General features: G+C 37.0%; 1 protein-coding gene across 5 annotated transcripts in view; it reads right to left on the bottom strand.

Annotated features, from left to right (window-relative positions):
• Positions 1 to 23,752, bottom strand: part of YTHDF3 (YTH N6-methyladenosine RNA binding protein F3) — a 31,747-nt gene extending 7,995 nt beyond the window's left edge. Inside the window, exons 1-5 of one of the 5 annotated variants that reach the window (XM_068526285.1) lie at positions 23,662 to 23,752; positions 23,119 to 23,143; positions 17,282 to 17,367; positions 15,634 to 15,678; positions 7,168 to 8,762 (exon numbers count right to left, since the gene is read on the bottom strand). In XM_068526285.1, the coding sequence (XP_068382386.1) occupies positions 7,168 to 8,762; positions 15,634 to 15,678; positions 17,282 to 17,367; positions 23,119 to 23,143; positions 23,662 to 23,685 (1,775 nt within the window). In that variant the 5' untranslated portion in view covers positions 23,686 to 23,752. Of the gene's footprint in view, positions 1 to 7,167; positions 8,763 to 15,633; positions 15,679 to 17,281; positions 17,368 to 19,667; positions 20,397 to 23,118; positions 23,144 to 23,661 lie in introns of those variants that run through there. The other 4 variants (XM_068526288.1, XM_068526284.1, XM_068526286.1 and 1 more) reach the window with 4 other exon arrangements.
• Positions 23,753 to 25,993: the final 2,241 nt, after the last annotated feature.

The raw sequence follows: 25,993 nt of genomic DNA, 5'->3' as shown, positions 1-25,993 counted from the left end.
GAACTGTCAGGAAAATGCTTACTGCTAACTACAGTAACTACTACTAAAATAACTACAACTGAAGTAATTTCTTGTATATTAGCACAAACTTGATTACTTTGAGACAGACCTAAACATCATCTCATCTCAGAATCAAAATAATTCCAATTGTGAAAAAAATTCTATCAGGGACTAAACTTTACTCTTTGGAAACGCTCAACGACACAAAATAGCATAAATGACTAAAATACACAGACGGTTCTAGAAATTAAAACTATTTAATACGGATTTTATTACAATTATGCCTTGCTTGTTTCTGCATAAGCCGTAGGGCTTCATCTCTTTCTAAGGGACTTAGGTGAATGCCATATTTTAGAAGTTCATCTCAAAGTTGCAGGTACCTGAAAACACTAATTATTCCTATATGGAATTTAAAAAGCTATCAAACTAAAAATCTCACCTCAGACTGTTTACTGATCAATAAGGATTTTTAAGAATGAAAGAATACAGTAGAAGCTAAATGACGCACATTCAGTACAACAAAGGTAAAATTTCAGTAAAAGGTTATCTAAATAGTCAAAAGTAGACTCTATGGCTATGCAGACTACTCGAATTTATACTGGACATAATATACTCAAGACATTAGCAGTTTTTTGTTTTATTTTCCAATCAAACTAGCTTTATCGTTAGAAGTAATACATACAATTGCAAGTTAAAGTAAAAAAGTAAAGCTCCCCTATCCTCCTCTAGTCTTTTCTATTTCAACTTCCTCTGATAGGTTACCACTGTAAACTTTAAGTGGCATACTAATATATACATTTCTTGACTTTTCAATTCAGACACTATCAATTGCCATTGTATATGATGAGCAATTTATCACAGTGAACGTTATATTCTCCTCTTCCCCCTCCCTACAACAGAACTCACTCTATCTTTAGTTCTGGTGACTGTCCTTAGGACTTTGCCCACTCTGCGCCAAGCATTAGGTGCTAAGGATTCAGCAAAGAACAAAGCAAGTCCTGCTCTCATAGAGCATCTCCAAGGTCAGTGCTTCCCAACCGAGGGCTCCCGTCGTTTGTCTAAGACCACAATGCCATTTAACAGACGGAGGCTTACAGCCTGAGGTCCACTGTATACAATGAGAACCTTCTGACTCAAAATGCATATGGAGTCCCTACTGATTGTTCTAGTATAACCAGCTACCACGTGTTATCCTTCTTGAATTCCTTTTTCATTCTGCTGAAATACCTCTTCAAGTTTCTCATGAAGGATATGTAGCTAAGCTCTTGTACACCTGAAATCTTTATTTTGCACTCCTCCCTCACAGATATAATTCGACACTCATGTTTAAGAACATAATTCTATGCCCATTCCCCTATACTACAAGATATGATTTTATATATGTGTCCAGAGTTGTAGATGACAGACTCTCCTTCCTTTGTAGCTTACTTACAGGCGTTTTGCTTGGAAAGCTTGTCTCTTTATCTTATCTTTTTTATCTTTTACAATTTTAAATAATCCTGCTGGTTACTCAGTGAGCCCATCATTCTGAAAACATGTATCTTTTGGCTCTGGAAATTTTTCTTTAGTCGTTCTTCCCTCCAACTGTTTCTTCCTGTCCTCTTTTTAAAGACTCCTTTAGATATAGTGGTCCTCCTTTCCACCACATCTTTCACGCCTTATGTTTTTCATCTCTATTATTCCACATTTGGAAATTTCTGATTTGAAATTCCAGATGATTAACTGGATCTAAAACATTAACATTTTATTAATCCACTTGCTTAAAAAGAAACATTTTAAAAAACTGTTGACAATCCTGTTTCTCATTTCCAAGAACATTTTCTGGTTTTCTTTTCTTTTTACATGTGAATCCTAACAAATCAAATTTTGTTGTATAAATTATCTTCTGCTCTCTGAAATACCTATTTCTTTTAGAGGATTTGTCTCGGTTTTTTCATCAAGCTTGATTTTAATCAAATATATCAAAATTATGTGTTCAAATCTAAGAATGAAGAACTATACAAACACTGCAATAACTGGCATGGATTTTTCCTGCAGTTTTAAGTTTCACGACTACCCCTCACTCTAAGATAGAGAGCCTGACTTTCCATGTTTTATATGACCAGACAGGATATGTCTGGTCAGCTCCTCCATAGGCTGCTGTACTGGCAAAGCAAGCTGGGGAATTCCTCTCTGCTAAAATAACCAGAAAAGGGGCAAGAAGACAGTCAATAAAAAAGACCCAGCAGTGACAAGATGGAATTCATTTTTTTTAAACTTCTTTTCTGCTATCACAAATAGGCTGAAGAACTTAAAGAAAAAAATGAACACAGTAAGAAGGGAAATGAAAGAAAGCTACAGTAACCACAAAACTAAATGTAAAATTTTAAACTATAAAACTTCTATTAAAAAGTATACGAAAAAATTTTTCCACACTTGGGGAAGGCAAAGATTTGAAGTCAGGTTAGTATAAGCCCTCTAAAATAGTTCTTATTCAAAACTGTTTTGGTTATTCTAATCTTAGCCTGGATCTTATACTACAAAAAAAGATTTAAAAAAAAAAAAAAAAAAGGCTTAAAGGACACTCTGGACCAACTGACAGAATATCACGGTTACATGAGAGAATATCCTTATTCTTAGGAAATATATACGATACTTTTTTGGGGTAAAGAGCCATGGACGTATGAAACGGTACTCTTGAATTGCTCAAAAAAACCATAAAGCAAGCATTTTTCCTGCTGATTGCATTTGAGTTGTTCCCTGTTATTTAGTAGTATCAACTGTGCTCCTAAGAACATTCTTATATGTATTCTGGGGTATGCGTGAAGTTTCTCTTCGGTATAGATATATATCCTGGAGGACAACTGCTGAATTACAAGGTACTGAAACGTTCAGCTTTGTAAGAAAATGCAGAACTACCCACCCACATGGCTATATCAATTCAATGCTCCCACCTGCAACTGTATAAGACGTTTTGTTGTTATATAGTCTCTCCAATACTTGCTATTATCAAATTTCTTAATTTTGCCAAATGAGTGGATATAAAATATTTTCTCATTATAGTCTTGATCTGCATTTCCTGAATTATTATTAAGACTGAGTATCTTTTTACACTTATTACCCATATTTATTTCCTCTCTCATGAAAGGATTATCCATATCTTTTGCCCATTTTTGTAGTGGATTATTTTTTTCTTAAACTGATTCATAGGAGTTCTTTAAATATTCTTGACAACTGTCTTCGGTCAGTTATGTTCAAATTCCTCCCAGTTCCTAACATGTCTTTTTACTTTCTTTAAAGCATCTTTTGATGAACAGATTTTAATCTAGGCAAATTTTTATCAATCTTTTCTTTTATAAGTAGTGCCATTTTTTGTCTTAAGAACCCCTACTTTACCCAAGGTCTCTGAAGGATGTGCACCTGGGAAAATGTGACCTTGACATATCAGAAGCTTTGAGGAATTTCAGCTGAATACAAGACAGATGGGGTCACATTAAAAGAGAACATAAATAATGACTTGCAACTCCTTTTACTTAAAAAAGAAAAAAGGCATAACCAGTGAAGGAAATCCTAGCAAAACACCACTTATTTATCCTTTTTGATGGAGCCAAGGAGGGCCTAGAATAGACAGGGGGCACATCCTTCATCACTGGGATGCCAAGAGTATTTGAAAGTAGTTTTGCTGGAAAGCCAAAGTGCAAACACAAGCGTACCTAACAGGAAATCTACAAATGAATATCTACAATTTCTGCCTGGACAAGGAGTTAACAGCTCCAGAAAGAAAACAGCAAGAACACATGATATCCCAAATGCCAAACAGTTAATAAGCAGGGGAAAAGGTTTCCTGACATGATGGTTCCAAACTCAAAGGAAAGTCAAATTTCACCTACTAGCATGTCCATTGCACTGGCTCTCCCTTCTTACTCTTCACAAGTTGATGAATCACTTAACTGGTAAAGTCAACATACATCATGGCTCTCCCTTCTCCACATTTGCCATGGAAAGAGAATATGCAACTAACACCAAGCATTAAAGCACACACACAAAAACAAACCTATCTGGGGGCAAATACCTGATCCGGATGATTCTCTGCCTGGTTTAATGATGACAGAAAAAAAAAAAAAAAAAGCAAAGAGTCTTAAAATATTTGTTCACAAAAAAAGGATACTAACAAAACTATAATGAGTTCAGATAGACACTGGGGAAAGATAAAATACAAAGGGGAAAGAAAAGATAGTTTGGGGGGAATACTGTACCTTGATAGTGGTGGTTACACAAATCTACAAATGTGTTACAATTCATAGAACTGTACAGCCCAAAAAAGTAACTTTCACTGTATGATTTAAAAAAAAATTTTTTTAAGGATATATACACAAATATTTATAGGAGCTTTATTTACATTCTTCAAATCTGAAAGCAACCAGATGTCCTTCAAAGAATGAATGGTTAACAAACTGGTAAATCCATACAATGGAAAGACAGAATTAAAAGGAACAAAGAACTGATACGCAAAGCAACATAAACTGCAAAGACATTGTGCTGAGTACAAGATGCCAGTGTTAAAAGATTACACACTGTAATTTCATTCATGTGAAATTATGGAAAATGCCTTATAGAGAGAGAGAACAGATCAGTGAATTACTTACTAGTGGAGGGGAGCACTTGACTAGAAAAGAGGCAGCAAAAGGTAATTTACAATTCTACTGTATGTTAATTTAAAAAAAAAAGAAATTAAAGAAGATATGTAAGAGGAAGGAATTTAAAAATGATAATTACAGGAAGCAGAAATAAGCTTTCAACACTCATCTTTGTGCTCAATAAAATCAAGATGAGAATGGCCAAGAGGGGGGAAAAAAAAATCAAGGTGGACTCTGGAACAAGGGATTCAGGTAAGAAAACAACAGTTGTGAAGGGAGAACTAGATGTGGTAATGTAAGCAAACTAACGCTGTCATTGAAAAATACAAAACCTCACAAATCACTGAACCAACACAAAGTAAATCAAATCAATGACATGGAAATTCAATTTTGAGAAACTCTCAAAACGCAAAGAAAAATAATGAAGATAAGAACCAATGGCATTCAAGGACAAAGATTCAATATATATTTTGACATTACTAGGAAAAAGAAAAAAAAACAAACTTGGCCTGCAGATGAAAGAATAAGGAAAATTATAAGAGACCCATACTGTGCACATTCCATATACATGTTCACACAGCAAGAATAAATTTTGTGCACACAGACAGAAATAGTTATTTCCAAAGAAAGAAAATTTAGGCTGGCCCCAGACTTCTCCATAATATAAAACTATAAATAATAGACTATAAATAGAAAACTATAAAACAAAGCCTGAATGAAAAGACTGTGACCCAAGATTTCTATATCCAATAAAACTGTTGTTCACATATCATGGCCAAAGAAAGGCATTTTCAGGATTTAGAAGCGCTTAATAAATGTATTACGCCAAATTACTCTTCCTTAAAAAAAAAAAAAAAGATGGTAATAAAACAAGCTAGGCTCCAAATTAAAATGTCAAAGGTGGGTTCAGACACATTATAAAAACACTGGCAGTAAGCCATGAAACAATTTAAATGTAAAATTTTTAAGTTTAAAAGTATAAAGTTTAAATCGTTGTATATATGATTACAAAACATAAATAATTCCTGAGACAATTATATAATAAAAAATAAATAAAACTAAGATAAATTTTCAGACTGGGTAGAGGAGAAGTGTGGAAAGACGTACAAGGTGACCTGTCCTGGGTGATGGGAGAAAAGAAAAGTTGAATCATTTCTCCTGATTCACTATTTGTAAAGGCTCTTACAGTGGGACAATCTACTCAACTGCTGAGCTTCAAAAACTCAGAAGCTACTCTTGATCCTCCTTTTCCCCTCACTTCCCACATTTAACCTGGAGAAAACTCAGTTATATTCAGCAATTCACTGGAAAGGTTGAGCAGGGCCTTTAAGAGTCATACGTATTATTCCAAAGCAAAGTTTCTAACAACTCAGTGCAGCAATCACTAGCACCAGAATCACCTGAGGTGCCTGTAACACTACCAGGTCCCTTATCAAATAGATTTTCCCTGAGTGGGTCTCAAGAAGCTGCATTTTCAGGGAGAGCACCCTAATTGATATTTATATGCCATAAGGTTTGGTAGGATCATTATTTCAACATTATTCAGCAGTGAGGATTGTTATTTGAAACAGTTCCCTCTTCTGTACAGACTAAAAAGCCACAGGATACTCAGACTCACACACAGAGACGAATCACTGATGTTGTACATACAGATAAAGTTGAAGTTCGTGCTTTATCTTAATTTCTACATAGAAGCTTTCCATAGTAACCAACATAATGTACTGGAGAAGATTCTAACTTAAGCCCTGCTTCATTTGAAATTTAAATGTATTGTCTATGGAAAAATCGGCTAGTTGCCTATTCCATCCATTCTCTTTCCCTCCTAAAAATAGGACTCTGCAATTTACTTTTGTAGCTTGGAACAGAAAATATTCCTCAGCCTGTCCTGCTCTATGGGCTCTGTGATCAAATCCCGGCCAACCTGACGCAAGTATAAACAGTGTGTAACTTCAGGATACATCTCCCTTAGAGTCTCACAGTGGGCAAATAACAGAATTGGAAATCAAATTCTGCCGAGCTTAAGTCCACTTCTCAATTCTAAGCTGCCTTCCTATAAAGTCAAATCCTTACTATATTTTGTACAAGTGCTTTAAGTGTACAAGTTATGAACAGGCCTCAGGAATCTTGGGGGAAAATATCTATTTATCATAAATACAAAATGTGTAGTACTCAAACATTTATTTAAAAGCTGTTTGTCTCAAACTCCAAATACATTTTCCCGTAAAATTGAAGTTTAAGATTAGCGACTAGAATCCCTAGCCAGTTCTTAAGTCTGCTTAATTACAAATGCAGAACTCAGGGCTCTGATAAAGCATAAAGACCCTTATCACCTGAGGAGTATGAATAGGTAGGAAGCAAATTCAGAGTAAGGGTTACCTTTGGAAAGGCATCCGAGGCCTTCACGGGGGTCTGCAGAGTTCTGTTTCTTAAGCTAAGTGGCTGGTTGCCTTCAGAGTAAAGTTCTTAAACTCAGAATGTAATATTAAAAGGCATTAAAGATGTCCATCCATACACACCACCCCAATAAAAAGACGCTACACACAAAACTCACTGTACTCTTACCCTACGCATGGCTTCCTCCTCTTCTTGACGCTTTTCATAATGTGCAAAGTCATCAAAGATTGAGGTGGTGTGCTTGAAAGTAGCAATTATTTTGAGCACTTGCTTAGCTTTTTCTAGGGGTACCTCTTGGGTGTCCCTTGAATTGGTAACTGGCTTGTTGTCATTATTTTCTAAGCGAATGTGCCGTAACTGGTTATTGGGAACATCTTTGACAAAGATCCACTTAACTTCAAATTTGCCCTTCCACTTGTCCTGAGACCAGACACCGGCATACGCGTTGTAGTCCACAACAGACTTCATCTCGGCCACGCCGCAAAAATGTCCACTGCCATTCACGCTGAAGAGCAAATAGAGCGGGCCCTTCCCATTCAGGGAACGGTACGCGGCATCCAAACGCTTGTTACCGTGCTCAGTACTACACCAGATAGAGTACTTAATGGAACGGTGTATGTCATCCTCAGAGTAGCTTTTAATTATAAACACCCGTCCGTTCTTCAGGTTCCAGTCAAAGTCTTTGGGATTGTAGTTGTTTATGGCCTTTAGCTTTTCCAGCACTGGATGCACTTCTACGCTGGCGGGCGAGGCACTGGCAGCAACAACACCTAAACCAAAGTTCTCACCTCCCCCGCCACTGTTCTGGTGGAAGCCCGCCCCCCTGTTCCGAGGAGCCAGCCAGCGATTCTGCAGCGGCTGCGGCTGCGGCTGCACTTGGTGAGGCTGGGCCTGCGGCTGCGCTCCCGGCTGCGGCTGCGGCGGCGGCGGGGGCAGCTGGCCTTGCACCAACGGTGGCGGCTGAATTAACGGCTGAGGCTGCTGCACTAGAGTCTGAGGAGGCAGAACTGGCTGGGCTGCTGGAGCCTTTACCACTGACCCCTTCTCATCCCAAGTTCCAATGTTCATGTTGTGTTTTATAGGAGGTGGTGGCACGGCGGAGCCCCCAATCCCCACGCTGCCCTTGGGTTTGAGTTTCGGTTGAGGTTTGGCAGGCTTTCTGGCAATGGCAGCCCAGGAGGTTGGCTTAGGCGCCGCGCTGCTAACGGGGGGCACACTATTGGCGGCAATGCTAGTCATACCACTGCTGCTCAAAGCTGTTCCTACAGTTTTTGTCACTGCGGCTGTCAGGTCACCACCAATTTTCAGTCCGGTCATGCCTTGCTCAATACTGCTAATGCCAGGCACCTTACTTAAGGTATCACTGCCAAACCCAGCCGGTCCATCAGTAATAGCTCTCCCAAGAGAACTCGGTGGATAGCCGTAACTGCTACTGTAAGCAGAGCTTTGTGTGGATTGTCCCTGAGATCCACTTGTCCCCCATGTAGAGAAATCAGCATTACCAGGAAAAAAGTTAAATCCATGTTGACCAAGAAATGGAGGGGTATTTCCTAATGCCCCAGGTTGACTAAACACACCGTCTGGTATATAATGATGTTCTCCATTACTCATTTGTCCATAGGTTGTCAGATATGGCATAGGTTGGTCTCCAGCTGTGGACCATGCTGCTTCCCCAAGAGAGTATGGAAATCCAATGGACGGAGCATAGTAACTAGGCATGTATGGATCTGACATTGGTGGATAGCTGTTATTCTGGAAAACAAAAGATCACAGTCAGGAGCGAAATAAGATTAGCGGGGAGAGAGACATCTGAAAGATTAAGATCAGATAGTTTTAAATAAATGGAAAACAGATGCACCTGTTCCAGATGAACAAAGTTAAAATTTCAAATCCAGTTTTGTCAAGGAAAAACTTTACTGATGACTCTTTTTATTTTATCTGTAATGAAATTACAGGGTATTTTTTTGCGGGGAAGGTGGGTGGGGGGAATAGGGTGGGGATTATTTTTGTTTAACAGCCAGATCCTCTGCGCACGATTTAAAAATACTCTAATTTCTACAAAAAGCTGATATATAAAGTTTGCAGAAACACTGATTGTTAGCTTTATTTTTAGCAACTGATGAACAAAAAATTTATGTGCAAGGATTAAACAAACATGGAAACTATGCCAAATAATAGAGGAATTACAGTATATCTCTATGATGGTATCCAGTTCAGCAATTACGTTTTGTACTTTCATAAAGAAAAACTAGAATAGAGAAATGTTCACACTCTGAGAGGAAAAACAAAAAAAGATTCAAGATTATACTTAGAGCATGATCCATATTTGTTTGTTCTGTTTTGCCTTGCTTGCTTTGAAAAAGAAAACAAAATCCTAATGGCTTCTTAATGGTTGGTTACAGGTGCCTATTTTCTAAATTTTACATAACAAATTTATCACCTTCCTGATCAGAATTTTAATTTAGAAATAGTAATAAGTTCCTATCATTTTTTCCAGAATTACTATAGTTAAATTGGCCTTTATTTTGAATAAAATTAATCATCCATTTAGTGATTTGCCAAAAATCAAAGCTTATTAAAGAAAAAAACTCAGTCAAATTTGTTACTAGCCAATGTAAAAAATAAAATATTCTACGGATTTCTTTTGAAAGTAGGTTTCTTATGCCAAAAATATGTCTGATACAGCCGGCCCTCCAATCCACAGGTTCTGCATCCATGGATTCAACCAACCATGGAGCGAAAATATTCAGGAAGAAAAAATTTGCCATAAAGTTCCAAAAAGCAAAACTTGAATATGCCACACGGGCAACTACTTCCATAGCACTTACATTGTATTTGGTATTATAAGTAATCTAGAGGTGATCTGAAGTATACAGGTGGATGTGCATATGTTATATGCAAATACTACGCCGTTTTATATACAGGACTTGAGCATCTGTGGATTTTGGTATCAGCGGGGGTCCTGAAACCAATCCCCTAGGGACACCAAAGGACAATTGTAATAGATTTTCATTCTATGATTTAGGTGTGATTTTTAAGCCTTGGACAGAGCTTCAGAATTTGTAAAATTAAGCAAGATGAAAAAACTAAGCTAATATCTAGTCAAGACAATTTGTATTCCCCTCCCAAGGGTCAATACCATTTTGAAGGCTGATTATTCACTTTATTTACATAGACATTCTAAGTTCCCTGGAGCAAAGTGGAGAATGCAATGGAGCAAAGTGCAAAATGGAGCAAACCCATTCTGGTTTTTTTGGCTGTCACTCTCTTGGGGTTATTCTGCCACTGCTTTCCCACTCAAGAAAGTATATCAATATAAATATGTGACAATTACATCACAGATACTACCTGGAATTCATTTTATTTTTTAAAGGCCTATTATTGAAAACTAAAATGCTTTACTATTACTATTAAGTTACTTGTGACACACCTTACAACTATTAAAACTGTCCACTGTACATAAGAAAGCTAGTTTCATATTTTGCCTTTTGAAATGACTGATATAATTAAATGAAAATGACAAGAGAATCAAATAAAGGCTGCATTTAAGTTAATAATTAGACATAGATTTACTGAGTGTTTTCAGTAAAACTTGAACTTAAAAACAAAAAACAACTGTGTCAGCATTAAAAGAAAAAAAATGACTTTAAACACATTTGATATTAAGTATATTCCACTGTATCCAAAACTGGAAATATATGTGTCAACCATTTACTAATTTAGTTGAACATATTCTTTAACTATATTGGATAATTATTAACCATATTTGAAAATATATTCAAAGAATGCTCACAATATTAGTATGAAGGAAATGAAGCCTGAGGGAAGCTCAAAGTCACCAACAGTGGTTTTCAAAGAAAAAAAAAAAAATTCTTGAAGAAATGAATAATGAGTAAGCTTCAGTAGCCATGGATATATATACACACACCTGTGTTTATAATTCAATCACCAAATTATTTATTGAAAGTAAAAGTATTCATAGTACTTCATACTGAAGTCACTGTGAGAAAGCCCAAACATTTAGCCAATATTAATGAACATACATAATCAAGATTTCTTTAATTTTTGAATTTTTTTGAAGTTATTAAGGTTTCCCTTTATTACTTTTTTAACCAAACACTTACTGAATGCGTACATTGTGAAAAATACTGATATAAAATATTCATTCTAAAAGAAAACCTACAGTTAAAGACATTGCACAGGGAAGTGAATATATTCCACATGAGGGAAGAATAAGGAAGCTGAGTTGAATATGGAGGTAATCAGTTTCAGTTTCAAAGTTTTAATTTAGAATGTTGGCATTGAAATCTGGACTTAGTAAGTCTTCACCTGGATGTGGGAGTGGAAAAACAGACAAGGCGGAAAATTTTTAAGTTCATTCGTCATGATAAAGTGTTTGCAAAATCACACTCGTAACTTATGTTGAATATTCTTACTTCACCCTCACAAATGCTGAATTTTGCACAACAGTTACACATCAGGTTCCTAATTTGTCTATATCCATCACATGATTCAGGGATCAGCAAACTAAAGAGCCAAAGAGCAAATATTTTAAGCTCTGCAAGCCAAATACGGTATCCAGTTGCAGTCACATATTCATCTTCTTTTAACAACCCTTTAAAAAGCTGCTAGCTCAAGGGTTTCCTCAAAGAAAACAGGTTTTGGTCCCTGGGTCACAGTCTGTCAACCCGGTTTTAATAGATTATCTAATATATACTGATTCCTATTAAAAAAAAAAAGCCCCCCCCAAGCTATATTATTAAATGGGTAACAAATTTTCACCAATTCTGCCACTTCTGGGGCTGGACCAGGTCCATAGCCTTTTGCTGTGGGGCCTTTTATTAAATATCTTTTCAATTTTTTTTAAATCATGGGTTTTACTACTTCACCCCTAAACTACTGATTCTGTCAAAACGGTAAGTTTAAATTACTTTAAAATGTGCTCCATCAATCACAAGGGCCTTGTCAAACAGTCAGCTCAAGCTAATGAGCAGAGATGCACTGCTGTCCCTGCCTGACTACAGAGCTGTCCACAGTGCTTCCATGCTACCAGCCTAGAATTCTTGAGTACATTGGATAAATGGCCTGCTTTCTCCAGTTTATCAAACAATGCTATTTATTTCCTAATTCTTTCAGTAGTTTTAGCTGAATGAGATGTTTTTTCCTCAGCTTTACGAAAGTAACTTAAGCAGTCTCCTTCCAAAAGGCAAGGGTTTTGGTTTGGGTTCTAGTAAGAACAAAGTTGTAGGAAACTACTAAAGTTTAAAAGTAAGATATGGTCAACACATTTTGTATTAGCAGAGCTTCGATTATAATTGGAAATATTTTTAAATGTTTTGCTAAATGTCAGATAAATTTTTAATTGCTAGCTAAGTGGAATGAAGGGGAACAAAATTTCCACCTACTGATGATGGAAAACAGAAACTCAAAACTTTCTTTCACCTTTTACTTCAAACCTGGTACAACGAGGTACAATCAATTTAACAGTTTATGTCCAAATAATCACTTTAAAATAGTTTATTCATAATTCTGAAATTGGTCAGTAATAGTGAAATTTTACTTTGTTGTTTAAAGATATATAACCTTTAACAAAGTGATATGAAATGCTTGGCATATCCTTCTTACTCAAAAAACTAATTGAAAACGGGAAAATAACAATATGTACACATAAAAAATGATATAATAATCAATGGATATAATTAAACATACTTGTAACGTAACAGATCCACAAACCCTTTACCTAGAGCATAAACTTAGAAATGCAACCTGAAGGTGGATGTGAAGCCACGAGGTAACTAAATTCTAATCCCAACCCAGTACTTATCAGCTGTGTGAAGCCAATATCAAGTTACTTAAAACTCTGAGTTTTCTCAAATATTAAAAAGAAATAAAGATAATGTACCTAGGACACAATAAATATTCAATCAACAGTAGTTATTCCCTACTTTTGCAGTTTCTATGTCAGTGATCATCAGATCATTTAATTTCTCTAACCCTGTTTCTTCGTCGGTAAAATGGGAAAATACCTGCTGCTCTAATCAATTACATATCTTTAAAAATCTAGTTAACTGCAAAGTGCTATACTGAAGTATAGGAGTTAATCTTGTTTTAGTTTGAAAACTAAAATACAGAAAAGATGAAAACTTCTTCCTTTGAATTTCAAAATCATTTGTAATTATCATTTCTTAGCTTTGTGAGTCAGGTCAATTGTTTTTCTATTATCTCAAAGAAAACTTGAACAACACTAAGAAAAAATTCATGATTACTGTTCTGACCTGAGGACACTTTAATACAACTCAATTATAACTGAGTCTTTCAGTTATAGTAACTTAATACCTATTTTTACTTCATAAATATGCAAACTTCCAAGATAGAACATTGTACAATGTCGTAGAAGTTCAATAATAAATGGTTGAGGTGTTATTCACCAAAAACAGCACGTCTGCATAGAAAAACAGAAACTGTTTTCCATTAAGAACCTGAGGTACTTCAAACCCCAGAACTAACTACTAGATTAACAAAAAGTTAAGTGAAGTTTAGTATACTTTTAATGTTTATGTACATTTTCTTCTATTATTTTAAAAATATTATTGTACTTCTCAAAAAGTAAAATACATGCATATTTAATCACATAGATGTCATAAGAAAAAATGTATCATACATTATACTCAATTAATCTGAATATTTCATCAACCATACTTCTTCATTCCCTAATTCTAGCAGTTAACCTAATCTACTTATTCAATGAATACTTAATGAATGCCTACTACATGCCAGATACAGTGCCAGTCAACCTAGAATCAACCTAGAATCCTTGAGTACATTGGATAACCTAGAAAATAAGATAAAGAACATGGAGAAAATAAGATAAAGAACATGCTCTCTGACCTGGAGCACTTCACAGGTCTAGTAGGGAAGACATATTTACCCTGCAATTTGATAGGTATTGTTACAGAAATAAGAACAAAGCAAAACAAAAGCTCTAGTACAAAGAGGAGGGGGCAAGTAACTGGAAAATCAGACTTCATGAAGTGACAGACATGGAGTCTGTGTGTGGTACATCATACATATAAATGGAAAGCTTGAGATCATGAAAGAAAATATTCAGAAAATACTTATATTTTCAGAAAATAAGTCCTATTCCCTAAATAAGTTACATGGATAAAGTTGACCAAAGATGAGGCAGGGGGGGAAGTGGAGCCATTTTTATAATGAATATATCCACTGTGGTGAAGCTTTGATAAGTCTTTAACATGACGACGGCAACAGACTTGGACTTTTAAGAGGACTGCTGAGTGGCAATATGGAATTAACAGTTAGGAAATCATTCCAACAGCAGAGATAATGAAAACCTTACCTAAGGGCAGTAATAACAAGGACAGAAAAAATCTGTTACTGTCTTAGTTCTCTATACCTCTTCTCTGATAAGCATGGCTAGGAATTTATTTCCCCATATACACAAGCAGACCAATTCAAACTTCATTTTTTCAATTTATTCTTCAAATTTATATGCACAAATTACACAGCATCTTTAACAGTACCAATTAAACCTGAATTTTTAATCAACTTAATCATCAGATTATTCCGAGGAACTATAGAGAATTTTAAGTCCTGAAGGACATACATTTACTTTTAAAATTACTATGAAAATTATTCCCTGAGAAATTGAGCATGAGAAAATAGAATATGCTGCCACAGAAGTAAAAGGCCAACAACCTGTTTTTAAAGCATCCCTGGGTTTGATTTGATTTAGATCTAAGCATATAAAACAAACATTAAAAACTTTTCTAGACTAAAGAATATCATTTTTATTATTTATAATATTAAAATCAGATGAAGGGATTTAATTTTAAAAACACACTGTATATTCAGTTGAAAAAATTTTTAATTAACCAATTATTTCAGCTAGGTCAGTACAAGAAACAATAAATACTTGCATAACTTTACATCTGAAAATAATCACGTTAGATATTTCATCAATAAATCCACTTTTCACTAATCAACTCTAAAAGGTCAATTTGTAAAAACTTTTCTATTTTAGCTAAGTAACTACGATAAATTTAAATTCTGTACAGCTTACCTTTAAGATTTCAGATAATTTTCAATTCTGCTTTCCAATAAACCCAGTTTTCAATATTCTATAGTGTTAGTATTCTTTAAAAGGTAAATATGTATCCTGGTTAGACAATTATTTTTAGTTATTACAGAAAGATAATTGCTGAAATCCTATTCATCAGCACTGGCAAGGAGAGGGAGGTAAAATATACCCGTACTGGTATTAAACTTTAAGACTTCTCTTTAAAGAGCACATTACATTGATTCTAACATCAGTAAGTGATTTAATTAATACAAAGTATAAGACCTTCCATTTAAACATCACATTAAAACAAACCTTTTATAGATGTTTTTGCCCCAACATAAAGAAACTTCTATGATTCAATTTAAAAACTGGGTTCACTACGGTAAATGCCCTTATAGTCTTAAAAAATAATGACTTTCCAACACTTTATGTGAAATCTTATGCAGAATTCCAACATATAAAACACATGAAAAGCAAAGCACAGCTCTGGCTGCTGCACGGGTAGGATCCAGGTTACCCTCCCCCGGTCTCCCCTAGGCAGACCTGAAGCATCTCTGTGGAATGCCAAAAAACCAATCTTCTAAGCCCCTGTGACAAATAAATTATGAAACATCTGTTACCAAATAAAACGAGAAGATTCTTACAGGTAGCAATTCTCAAACATTTATAATCCATTAAAATTTCTTGAAAATAGAGTTTGAACAAGTCAGTCAGAGAATATTCATACCATACCCTTGTCTTAGAAATTCATTTTACATTAAAATACAAAAAGTATAAAATCAAGTAGCAAAAAAACAATTATGTAAACCAAATAAATTTCCCAAACTTATCTGATCATGGAGATCTTTTTAGGAGAATATCTACTATACCTCATTATATCAGAATTTCTCAAAAAAGTTGGAAACACTGCCATAGGGATGTTAACTGAGATTACTGTATGGGACCAAATAGAACAGAATATATTTCTTTCAAAACTTGCACTACACTTCACAACAAATGATCTTGCCCTATTTTCCAGTGATACATTCTTTCACAACCTTTAGGTGGAAAGTAAATTTGTTATTGAGATCATAAAGGTAGATTACATAAGAATGAAATGAACTTTTTCATTTTTTTTAAAGTAGCCAAACTTTCATAGACTTTTATCACCCATTTTTATTCTTTCTTATTTATTCCCTCCCAACATACGCTAGGGATGTAGATCAACAGAGAGAAGGGGGTGGTTAAAGAGAAATAAATGTAGATCAGGTTGAACATAACCATGGCTCTCCAAAGTCCTAAAAATAACTGTACATTCCACAAATTGGAAGCTACTTTTTTTTCACATTTTCTCTGCAACTGCAAAGTTCTGTAACAATATTTGGTTCCTTATTCTTTTATAAGTTAAAAAAAACTAGGTTAAGATTTCAAGGTACATTTTTCATATGTCTTTTTATAAGCAAAACAACAAAGCAGTTTCATTCCAGAATGTTCTCTCTAAAGAAATTGGTTAATAATGAAAGGTTTTTTTTTTAAATTTACTTCTAGTAGTGACATTTTTATTAACAAACAGAAAGAGATGCAAAATTGGTATACAGAGACTAAGAAATACCATTCTTTTTTGTCAATGTTTAATCTAAATTATTCCTATATACAAAATCACAAGATTATCTGTGAAAAATTCAAACACAGAAGAACCTCAAAAGCAACCAGTTATTTGATTTGATGAAATTCTCCATGCCTACAATATATAAGCAAGTGTGTTTATAATATCTTTAATTCTATTTCTTATGCTACCAGGTTACATACCAGGTTATAGTATAACTTTAATTATACTAACCAAAAATTTCAGGCACAAACTAGTCCTCTCCCACAAACTTCTAGCTAATTAAACCTTATAATCTGCTTTAGCTATGAAGATATGGCAGCAGCATTAAAAGATTAAATTCAACAGTCAAAAAAAAAAAATCTAACCACAATATATACAAACGTTCATCTTCCTATCTCTGTATTTCATAATCTAGTTCCAGCCATCTCCAATTTCGAAAGAACTCTCTTGTGCCAAAAGCCTGCAGCTGCTATTCACTATTATGTAGGCACGCTGGGTTAATTCATGTTAGGGTTCGCCTCATTCAACTAAAATACCTACTTTAAAAAATCAATTCATACTAATGTAAGTTTTATTTCCTAAATATGTGACTGTCACACTTACCTGATTTGTCTGGCTACTCAAGTATGGCTCAAAATCATCATCATTTACAGCATCTTTTTGATGAATCGAACCGTTTTGTACTGAAACTAAAAAATATGTTTGTATTAGATGTATTGTAATTATCTTTATGAAACTCACAAAATAACCTAATATTTTCAATATTTTCCAAATCAAATCGGAAACTTATCCTGGGTTCTTTGTTCTTTTCATTTAAAAACCCCCTTTAGGATTAACTTAATTTTGGATACAAATATTTATGTGCCACCAAAAACTTACAAATCTTGTATATATAAGCCCAAGATTACATAAATACAAAGTATATATATACACTTCTCATTACTAAAAACATAACGTAAATATCCCAATTTCAACACTGTGGTAAGCAGTTAAATTAAAATGTTGGACGGGTTTGCTAATGCTGTATTTGAATCTAAAATAACCACTTTAAGCAGTGTTGTTGACAAGATAGATTTCTGAATGTTCTCTACCTTTGTTAAATCACTTTACTACTCAGTCCAATAAAGGTAAATAAATAACCTTGTTTGGTAACCGACGTTAAAATAAATATCTTAAATGTCTCCAGTTAAAGAAAGTGGCTAAAATTCACTTGAAGCAATATCACAATAAATAAATAGTATCATAAAAAAATCTAAATAAAAAGGGCCTTTACTCTAAACAAAAAACAATGAAGACTTTCACAAGAAAGTATAAATAAAACTAAGACACTAAAGATAACCATGATTACTCTTGCAACATACGAGAAAACCAGTCAGAGTGATTTATAATGCCATATTTGTTCAGAGATCACTTCCATAAATGCTCTATATAAAGCTGTTGTTCTGGACACTGTCTCAGTGCTTTTGAGCACAGACTCAAGGTAAAAAGATCCTGGGTTTGAATCCCAAGTCCAACACGGAGAAGCTGGGTGATCTCTAGTTAGTAACTTAGCCTGTCTAACTCTGACTACTTCTCTATTCAAGGAGGTTATTAATAGTACCTACCTCATCTTATCTGAGTATTCAATGACAGTATTTAATAATCTTGGATATTATTATCACAAAATATTACAAGATCCAAACAGGACTAAAAATTACTTTAGGACCACATAAACAAGCTTATGACTAATCGACTAATCTCTTGGAAACAAAATAAAGCCCCTCAATACCTGAAGATTTATTGCTTAAAAATACAGCATTTTTAAATACAATACTTAAATATAAAATATTATACATTAAGGTTAGGAGCAATGGATTTACATTGTGTGTTCTTCTATAATATCATAACATCTTTATTTTCCCTAATTATTCCAATGAGTTCAGAGACCTAAATGAAATATACAAGTTGACAGAGTCATGGGAGCAAAGACAGGTAAAACCCCTTAGTTCTTTGCCACCCCCTGAGTAGCAATGATCGCTCAAAAAAATACTACTCTGTGAAGCCTTCAAAGTACACCTCTCATGATTCTACACTGCCCCTCAGAGACTACAAGAGAAACCTCAAGGTCACCGTGATCCTGGCTCCACTGAGGTGGCTTAACTGCATTTGATAAGGAATGCATCAATGCCAGAGTTGAGCTAAATGTGCTCCCCAGAATTTAAATATGCAACAGCCACTAGAAACAAAATTAAAGCGGAGGGTACCTTAGGTTATATCAGGTGGGCTAATCATTTCAGCCCAAGAGATTCTAACATATCTGTTCTCCTTTACCACTCCTCTATCAAAAATAGTTATGCCTGGTCTATTACCTCCTGAAAAAGAATTCTTCACTACGCGCCTGGACTGGTACATATTTGTCACTGTTACATACGTATTTGACAGTATCTGAAACAGCTACCCATTTCAAAATTACAACTATTATCTCTTGTATTCATTAGATTACCAGAAATTTAGTCCACACTGCTAAAACAGTAAAAAAGTACCTCCTTAAAATTTATCCAAATATATATTATACTGCTCTTCTTACTCATCTTCTCTGTTCTATCTTTTCTTCTAATTCTAAGAGGCTGAGACTAAGAAAATATTCTCATACACTAAGTAAATACAGTCTATAGTCATTTATAATGATGCATTAAAATGTCTAAGTCCTAAAAGATTATTCAAGGACTATGTCAATCTAAGGAAAAAATGTTTTATTTTGTTTTAAGTATTTCACGCATACTGATAAGCAATTTGCATCAAATTAGAATCTGAATAAGAAGCTAGCCCTAGAGTTTCAGAAGCATACCTTTCTTAAAGAAATTCAACTGTCTTAAAGACTTCAGGTTTTGAACATTACTTAATGACAATCTAATGTCTTGGAGACTGAAAGCCATTAAATAGTAATGAAATCCAAGCTAGTCCCATAGTCTGTACAAGTTCTTCAGGGAAAAAAGAACAGATGACTTACATGATTCTTCGCCTGTTTCCTCTGCTCTATGAAGCAGAGTCAAATCAAGATAGAACATGGGCCTTAGGAGCCAGGTGATTCTTTGCTCTGGTCCTGACTACATCAAGTTAGGAAAGTCAACAGATCTGTGCATCATGTTTTCCCACCTACAAAAACAGCGACAATACCATATACCCTCTATCTCCTTATAGGAATGTTTTGAGGATTAATAAAATGAGGCCTAAAATAACAGTATAGTGCTTTGCAGTCATTTCCCGAGGGGTTAGGGGTAGGGTGGGGAGAGGATACAAAAGATATTGCCAAAATACAAGGCATTTTCCACGACTTTTCTGAAACACTAAAAGATAGCCAAATTCAGCCTAATTCTTTTAAATTGCAGTACCAAACAATGACTATGTCCCTCAGTTGGGAGGGGCAGGTGAGGAGAGGAGGGAAAAGATAAATTCCTTTCCATATATTTGCCTATTTATAAACTTAAGGAATAGGAGGAAGTAGGCAGCAAGGCCTGAGGCTACTAGAAGCAGGGGATCTGACACTTTTATCTGTGAGCCTGCAGGGAAAGGAATGGTACACTTTTATTCCAGCAAGCAAAAATTCCACTTGTTAAATAAATAAAAGTGATATGAAGTCAGTTTTAAATTATGGGCCAACAGGTACATAACTATCCTTAAATTTCTACTGTCCTTCAGTACTACCCTGGCCAAGGATAAAAGAGTTCTAATATTTAACATAGGGACAATCTATTAAAAAGAATTCAAACTTATAAACAAGTAAACCTAGAAGTATTACTTATACTACAAAAGCATTTTTGCCTTACAAAGAGATTGATATAGAATTCCTTTTAAATTTTTGCTCCTTTAGTGCATTTAAGGACATACAGAAAAATACTTAGTAGAAAATCAAAGACACTGAAGCCAGGTGTGTTGGGCTAATGCTGTCAACTGAAGACTATTAAGAAAGGAAATACACAGTCCCTGAAATCATATTAAGTCAACTAAAAAGGATTATGCTTTCAGAATTCTGATAATTCCTCAGGGACATGCATTTTTCATAAGGTTGATAAGTTCTGAATTCAAGTTTAATACTCATATTCTTAGAACACTGGGACTGTAGTTCAAGAAAAATAACTTTGCTTTCTGCTTCATAAAAGTAAACAGAAAAATTATAAAACAATTTTACTAGCTTGAAAACCAAGTCAACTAAGGCAGAGTAGTTTTTCTTAAACACACATATAGCTACCTGTATCAGTTCACTGGAGCTGCTGCCTTTTCCTTGTAATTCTCAGAGGCATAAAAATACAAGTAATGTGTATGTGTATTAGTACACTTGTAGTATCTACCAATTTAAAGCAGCTTAAATGATTACCAATACTTTTAGGCCAACAGAATTTCTCCCTCCTGTCAGGTCTTAGGCAATAGTCTTCCTGCACCTTAACAATAAATACATGAGGTGAGGCAGCAATTATCATGGCTACTAGAGCAATGGACTATTTTAACTACAACAACCCTGGTAGCATACAATAGGATTTATGGCTAGAATTGTTACTTATATTTTACAGAGAGAGGGAAATTCTGACCAAAGGTGCAATGTGTTCAAGCTCACTTGGCAAGTCAGCAGTATGAGAACACAGGTCTCCTAGGAATCCTAGTCCATTGTTCTATCCATGGATGACATTAGGAACTGAAGAGTAAGGGGGAAAGTAAGAAAAATTTCTTGGAATAAACAACTATCCAAACAAATACCTTGTATGTGTGTCTAAATACATCTAACAGAGGTGATACAAATGGATTAAAAAAATTTTACTAACCAATAAATATTTATTTGTAGTTGAGACACAATTTTGTTTATAGAAAATTTATATCTCTGATATCAAAGATGTCATGAGGATATACCTAAGTGAAATAACTGTCATAAATCAAACTTACAGTAATACAGTAATGGCTTACAATGCTGTAGATGCTATTTTGTTTTGTCAAACAAGTTAAGTACTTCATAGAACTTGCACTTACCTTAAAGCAGGTAACACAAAACACTTAGCATTTCAAATAGCCTTGCAAAGTGCCACCTCCCCACAGATCTAGGATAAAATAATTTATGCTAGGCAATAATGACCAGATTGCACATATATATACTTCCTAATGGGCAGACTAACAAAAAAAGAAATTAATGGATCATTCTTTTTAGATTTACAAATAAATTGTTTAAAACTCACTTAAAATAAATCAACAATATCAAATTCTGAGCTTTGTGCTTACACCACGGAAGATAATTCTAATATTAAAATTAAATTCTAAAATTTAAAATTGTTGTTTATATACATCTTTAATCAAAATAAAGCAATGAATTTGTTACCTAATACAGTGCCATATAACTAGTATGTAAAAATTCTCAAAAAAATTGTACTACAACTCAAAAGAAAATTAAGCTGTGCATACAGAACCCATTCCTTTCAAATGTGCAATAGCTAATAAAAACCCTAAGAACATAAGGAGCACCAATAAAAGACATTAAACTTCACATCTAAAAGGCTACTGTAGCTCTTGTTTTGTAGGTAATACTTCACTACAGAAATAAGAAACAGGAAGCATAATTCTATTTAGTCTAATTTCAAGCCCCATTACAAAATGTAATAAATACATAGTTCACTGTAATGTTATTTAATTGGCACCGTCCCAAGAAAGCAGTTATTGTTCTGCCCTTACTAATGTCACATGATTAATGTCATGTTTCAGTCAGCTGACTGTATGGTTCCATATTAATAAACACAAACCACACTAATTTTTTTAAAATGCTTGACTTTCAGCAGTACTTTTTTTTTTCTTTTAGCTAAAGAGTAAATCATAGAATCCTGGCAGGAACCTCACAAATTATTTCCTTCCCAATCCTTTCTAAAGTACCATATTGAGTCAAACCTTGCAAGACTACAGAACAAGATGGCATGCCTGTTCCGTTTTCATCTCTAACTGGCTACTGCCTCAATGTGACCGACTTCAACGGAACCAGTGACTAACGGTACACTTTCCACTACTGGGACACACAATTCTATGTGGGCTGCGCGTTCCCACGTAAACCAGACAGGAAGAAAATGTCCACTTATCTACACACATTGGGAGAATCTGTGGCAGAAGTCACATAATACAGGCTGTAAAATTAAAGAAATGTCACTACATTCATAACAATACCTCCTTAAGTGAAATACAAGCTAATAAAAACTGTTTCTCGCATCACTTTGGTTTCTATAAAAGTGGCTTCTAAGCAAGGACCTACCAAACTTTCGGACAGCATTTGGCTGCCTTAGCCGAGACGAACTGTTTCTCTAATCCTACATTTCAAAAAAACAAAAACGAAACAAAACAAAAACAAAATATCAAAACCAAAAAGGCCTCCACATAGTTTAAAAGTACATCAAACCAACAATGAGAAATAAAGGTAAAAAAATATCCGAACTCACCTTTATTTCCTTGCCCTTTAGGTCTCTGTGTAGCAAGATGAAAGATGTGGTAATAAGGAAAAATTAAAAAAAAAAAAAAAGAAAAAAAAAAAAAAAGGAAGAGAGGAAAAGCGTGTTAATCAGAGACGTTATCCGAGACAAGTTATTTTAAACAATCCGCGTAGGAGTGAAACCCACCACATCCTCCATCGCCACCGACCGCCCACCCGTGCCGGGGCTTCGCCCTCCGACCCGCCACTCGGAAGCCGTCTCCCAGCGCTCGCCCGGGGTCAGCCCCACTTCTGCCGCCCTCAGGACGCGTCCGAAGGCCCCGGATCGTAGTCCTGCCTCCACCCTCCGCGGCCCTCGCGGCCGCCCGCCTGGACCGCAGGCTCCGCGGCCCGGGCGCACGCCCCGGCTCGGGCGGCGGGACCGCAGCCAGTCGTGCCCGGGGCACCGTTACGGGCCCGGCGGCGGCGGCGACGGGGAGGAGCCGGAGCCCCACGCGAGGGTGGAGCTCCGGGGCTCGGGCCTTCGCCGAGCCTGCGGCCTCTGCTCCCTCACCTGATCCACGCTAGTGGCTGACATTCTTCACCGCAACCCGAGAGCTGCTGCTGCTACCGCCGCCGCCGCCGCCGCCGCCTGGGCCTCTCCCCGTGCACTCACAGCAGTTGGCTGCCGCCCTCGGCCGAGAGACTCTTCCAGCCGCCGCCGCCGCTCGCTAAGAAGCCAGAAAGAGGACCTCGCGCTCGGGAGTCGGTGGAAGGGGCCCGTCTCTTTCGCTTGCACGCTCTCCTCCCCTCTCGCTCTCCGCTTCTCGGGTCCACAATGGCGGACAGGCTCCCTAGTCTCACTTCCGCTCTGAGCCTCCCTGACCTTCCGCTCTCCACTCTGACGTCCGCGCTCACCTCGCTCTTCCTCCCCCACCCTCCCGCCACAGGCCTTAGCTCCGCCTCCGCGCCCTCACGTGATCTGAGACGGGCCTGAGCGGCTGACCCCTCGGCGCATGCGCCGCGTACGGAGCGCGCCTGTGCGGCTGCGAGCGCCAGCTTTCCGGGGTGATTCGGTGCCTGCCTTTTGTGCCGCTCGGAGGCCGCCGGGCGTGCGTCGGGAGGCGGCGGCGGCGGCGGCGGCGGCGGGGAACCGGGCCGGAGCCGGAGTCCGTTTCATTCTGGGCGGGAAGTGGGCGTGGGCGGCAGGCGGGGGCTGCCCGGAATTGCAGAGCCCAGCCGGCGGCGCCCTCCCGGCGGCGGAGTGAACGTTGGTGGGTAGGAACGCCGCGGCGGCAGCCGCGCCCGCCCCTAGGTGATCGAGCCGCGGCGGCCAGGCCTCCACCGCGGCCGCCCGAGGCCGTCCAAGGCCACGTGGGCGGCGGGATGAGTCGGCGGCCCTCGGGACGGAGTTGCTGGGCGAACCGCGAGCCAGCACGTGCAGCGAAAGTGGCTGGGTTGCGGCTCTGGGCGCCGACACTTAAAAGCACATACGAGGTGCCCCGGCAAGTGTTCGTTCTCTCCAAACCTCAGGAGCATGGTAGGAATAACGTTAACCGTCACCTCTGAAGTCAGACTTTACCCTCCCCTGACGTTGATTTTGATGAATGAATAAAGTTACCTTGGGAAAGGTAAGCACAGTTGCAGGATGTTTTTTCAGTCCTGAAAGGACAGACGTTTAAAGGTTCAAGAGAAACTGGTAAAGTTACTTTTCTGCAAATTGGCAAAACCAAAGGAGCTGATTTGCAACATTTTGAATGGTTGGTTGAAACAACGTCTTTGCAATAAAGGCAAAGGTTTCTTAGACTCTATGTAAAGAAATAACTTAAATGGCCAAATCCTTACTTTACTTAAAAGCCATCGGATAAGTGATAGTTTATAAAATATAAAATTGTTAAGTTATAGGATTGACTTTGTGTTTAACAATGCAACAATATTTTAGAAGCAATGAATAGTAGAAGTGAATCTTATCTCGAGAGTCCAGTGTTTCATATACATCACCAAGAGGCATTTTGCAGGTCTGCTTAGCTCCCCAGGCGCTCCCGTTTTGCAAGTCCCAAGTGGGACTCTGCCTGATTCTCAGCTCAGGCTGAATGCTTTTGCAATTCCCCAGGACCCCCCTGCTCCACCCTACCCCACCCTTCCAGTTGCTGCTCTTAATCTCTCCAGTCTGTCCATCCTCACTCCTTACAGACCTTAGCCTGAAAGAGTTTGCTACTACAGTACCTGTTATGAGTGGGGAAACAAACGGAGGGTATACAAGAGGAAGCATGTGAAATCTCACAGGCTTTGTCTTCCAATCTTAATTATCTTAGTTAAAAAGCATGGCTTTGGGATCCAAACCAATCTGAGTTTGAATTACAGCTGGGCTAGATACATTAGTTGTATAACCTTGGGAAAGTCACTGAACCTTTCTAAGCCTTAGTTTCCCCATGAGTAAAATAAGGTCAGATGTGGATAATTCCTGGCAGAGCTTAAGCCCTCAAGAAGCAGTGGCTATACAGGGCTAGTTTCTGGTTCCTTTGCTAAAGAAGTCCCAGAATGGTGGTAATAGCTTACATTTATTCATCACTACATGTCAGGCACTGTAATAATCATTAAAATCCTCAGTGCATCGTTGGGCATTAAGTGCTGTTAACAAAAACTGACACACAATGAGGTTAAGAAAAGTGCCTGAAATAACACAGCTGATCACTGTGAGAGCCAGGATTTGAACACAGGCAGTTTGGCTCCAGAGCTTGTACTGTAGCCACCATATAATGCGGCCTAATGACATGTTCTGGTGAGTTTCTGTTCTCTTTCTGTCCCCCAACAAACTCCTTCCTTCCATATTATCCTAACTAGCCTGGAGGTCTGAAGTTGCAGAATGCAGCACTACCTACCATGAGATGTGGCCCATTTAATAT

Source organism: Eschrichtius robustus, chromosome 17 (assembly GCF_028021215.1).
Source record: "Eschrichtius robustus isolate mEscRob2 chromosome 17, mEscRob2.pri, whole genome shotgun sequence".
Lineage (NCBI taxonomy): Eukaryota > Metazoa > Chordata > Mammalia > Artiodactyla > Eschrichtiidae > Eschrichtius > Eschrichtius robustus.
The sequence above is the reverse complement of the archived record's forward strand: the minus strand, read 5'-3'. Positions and strand labels throughout refer to the sequence as shown.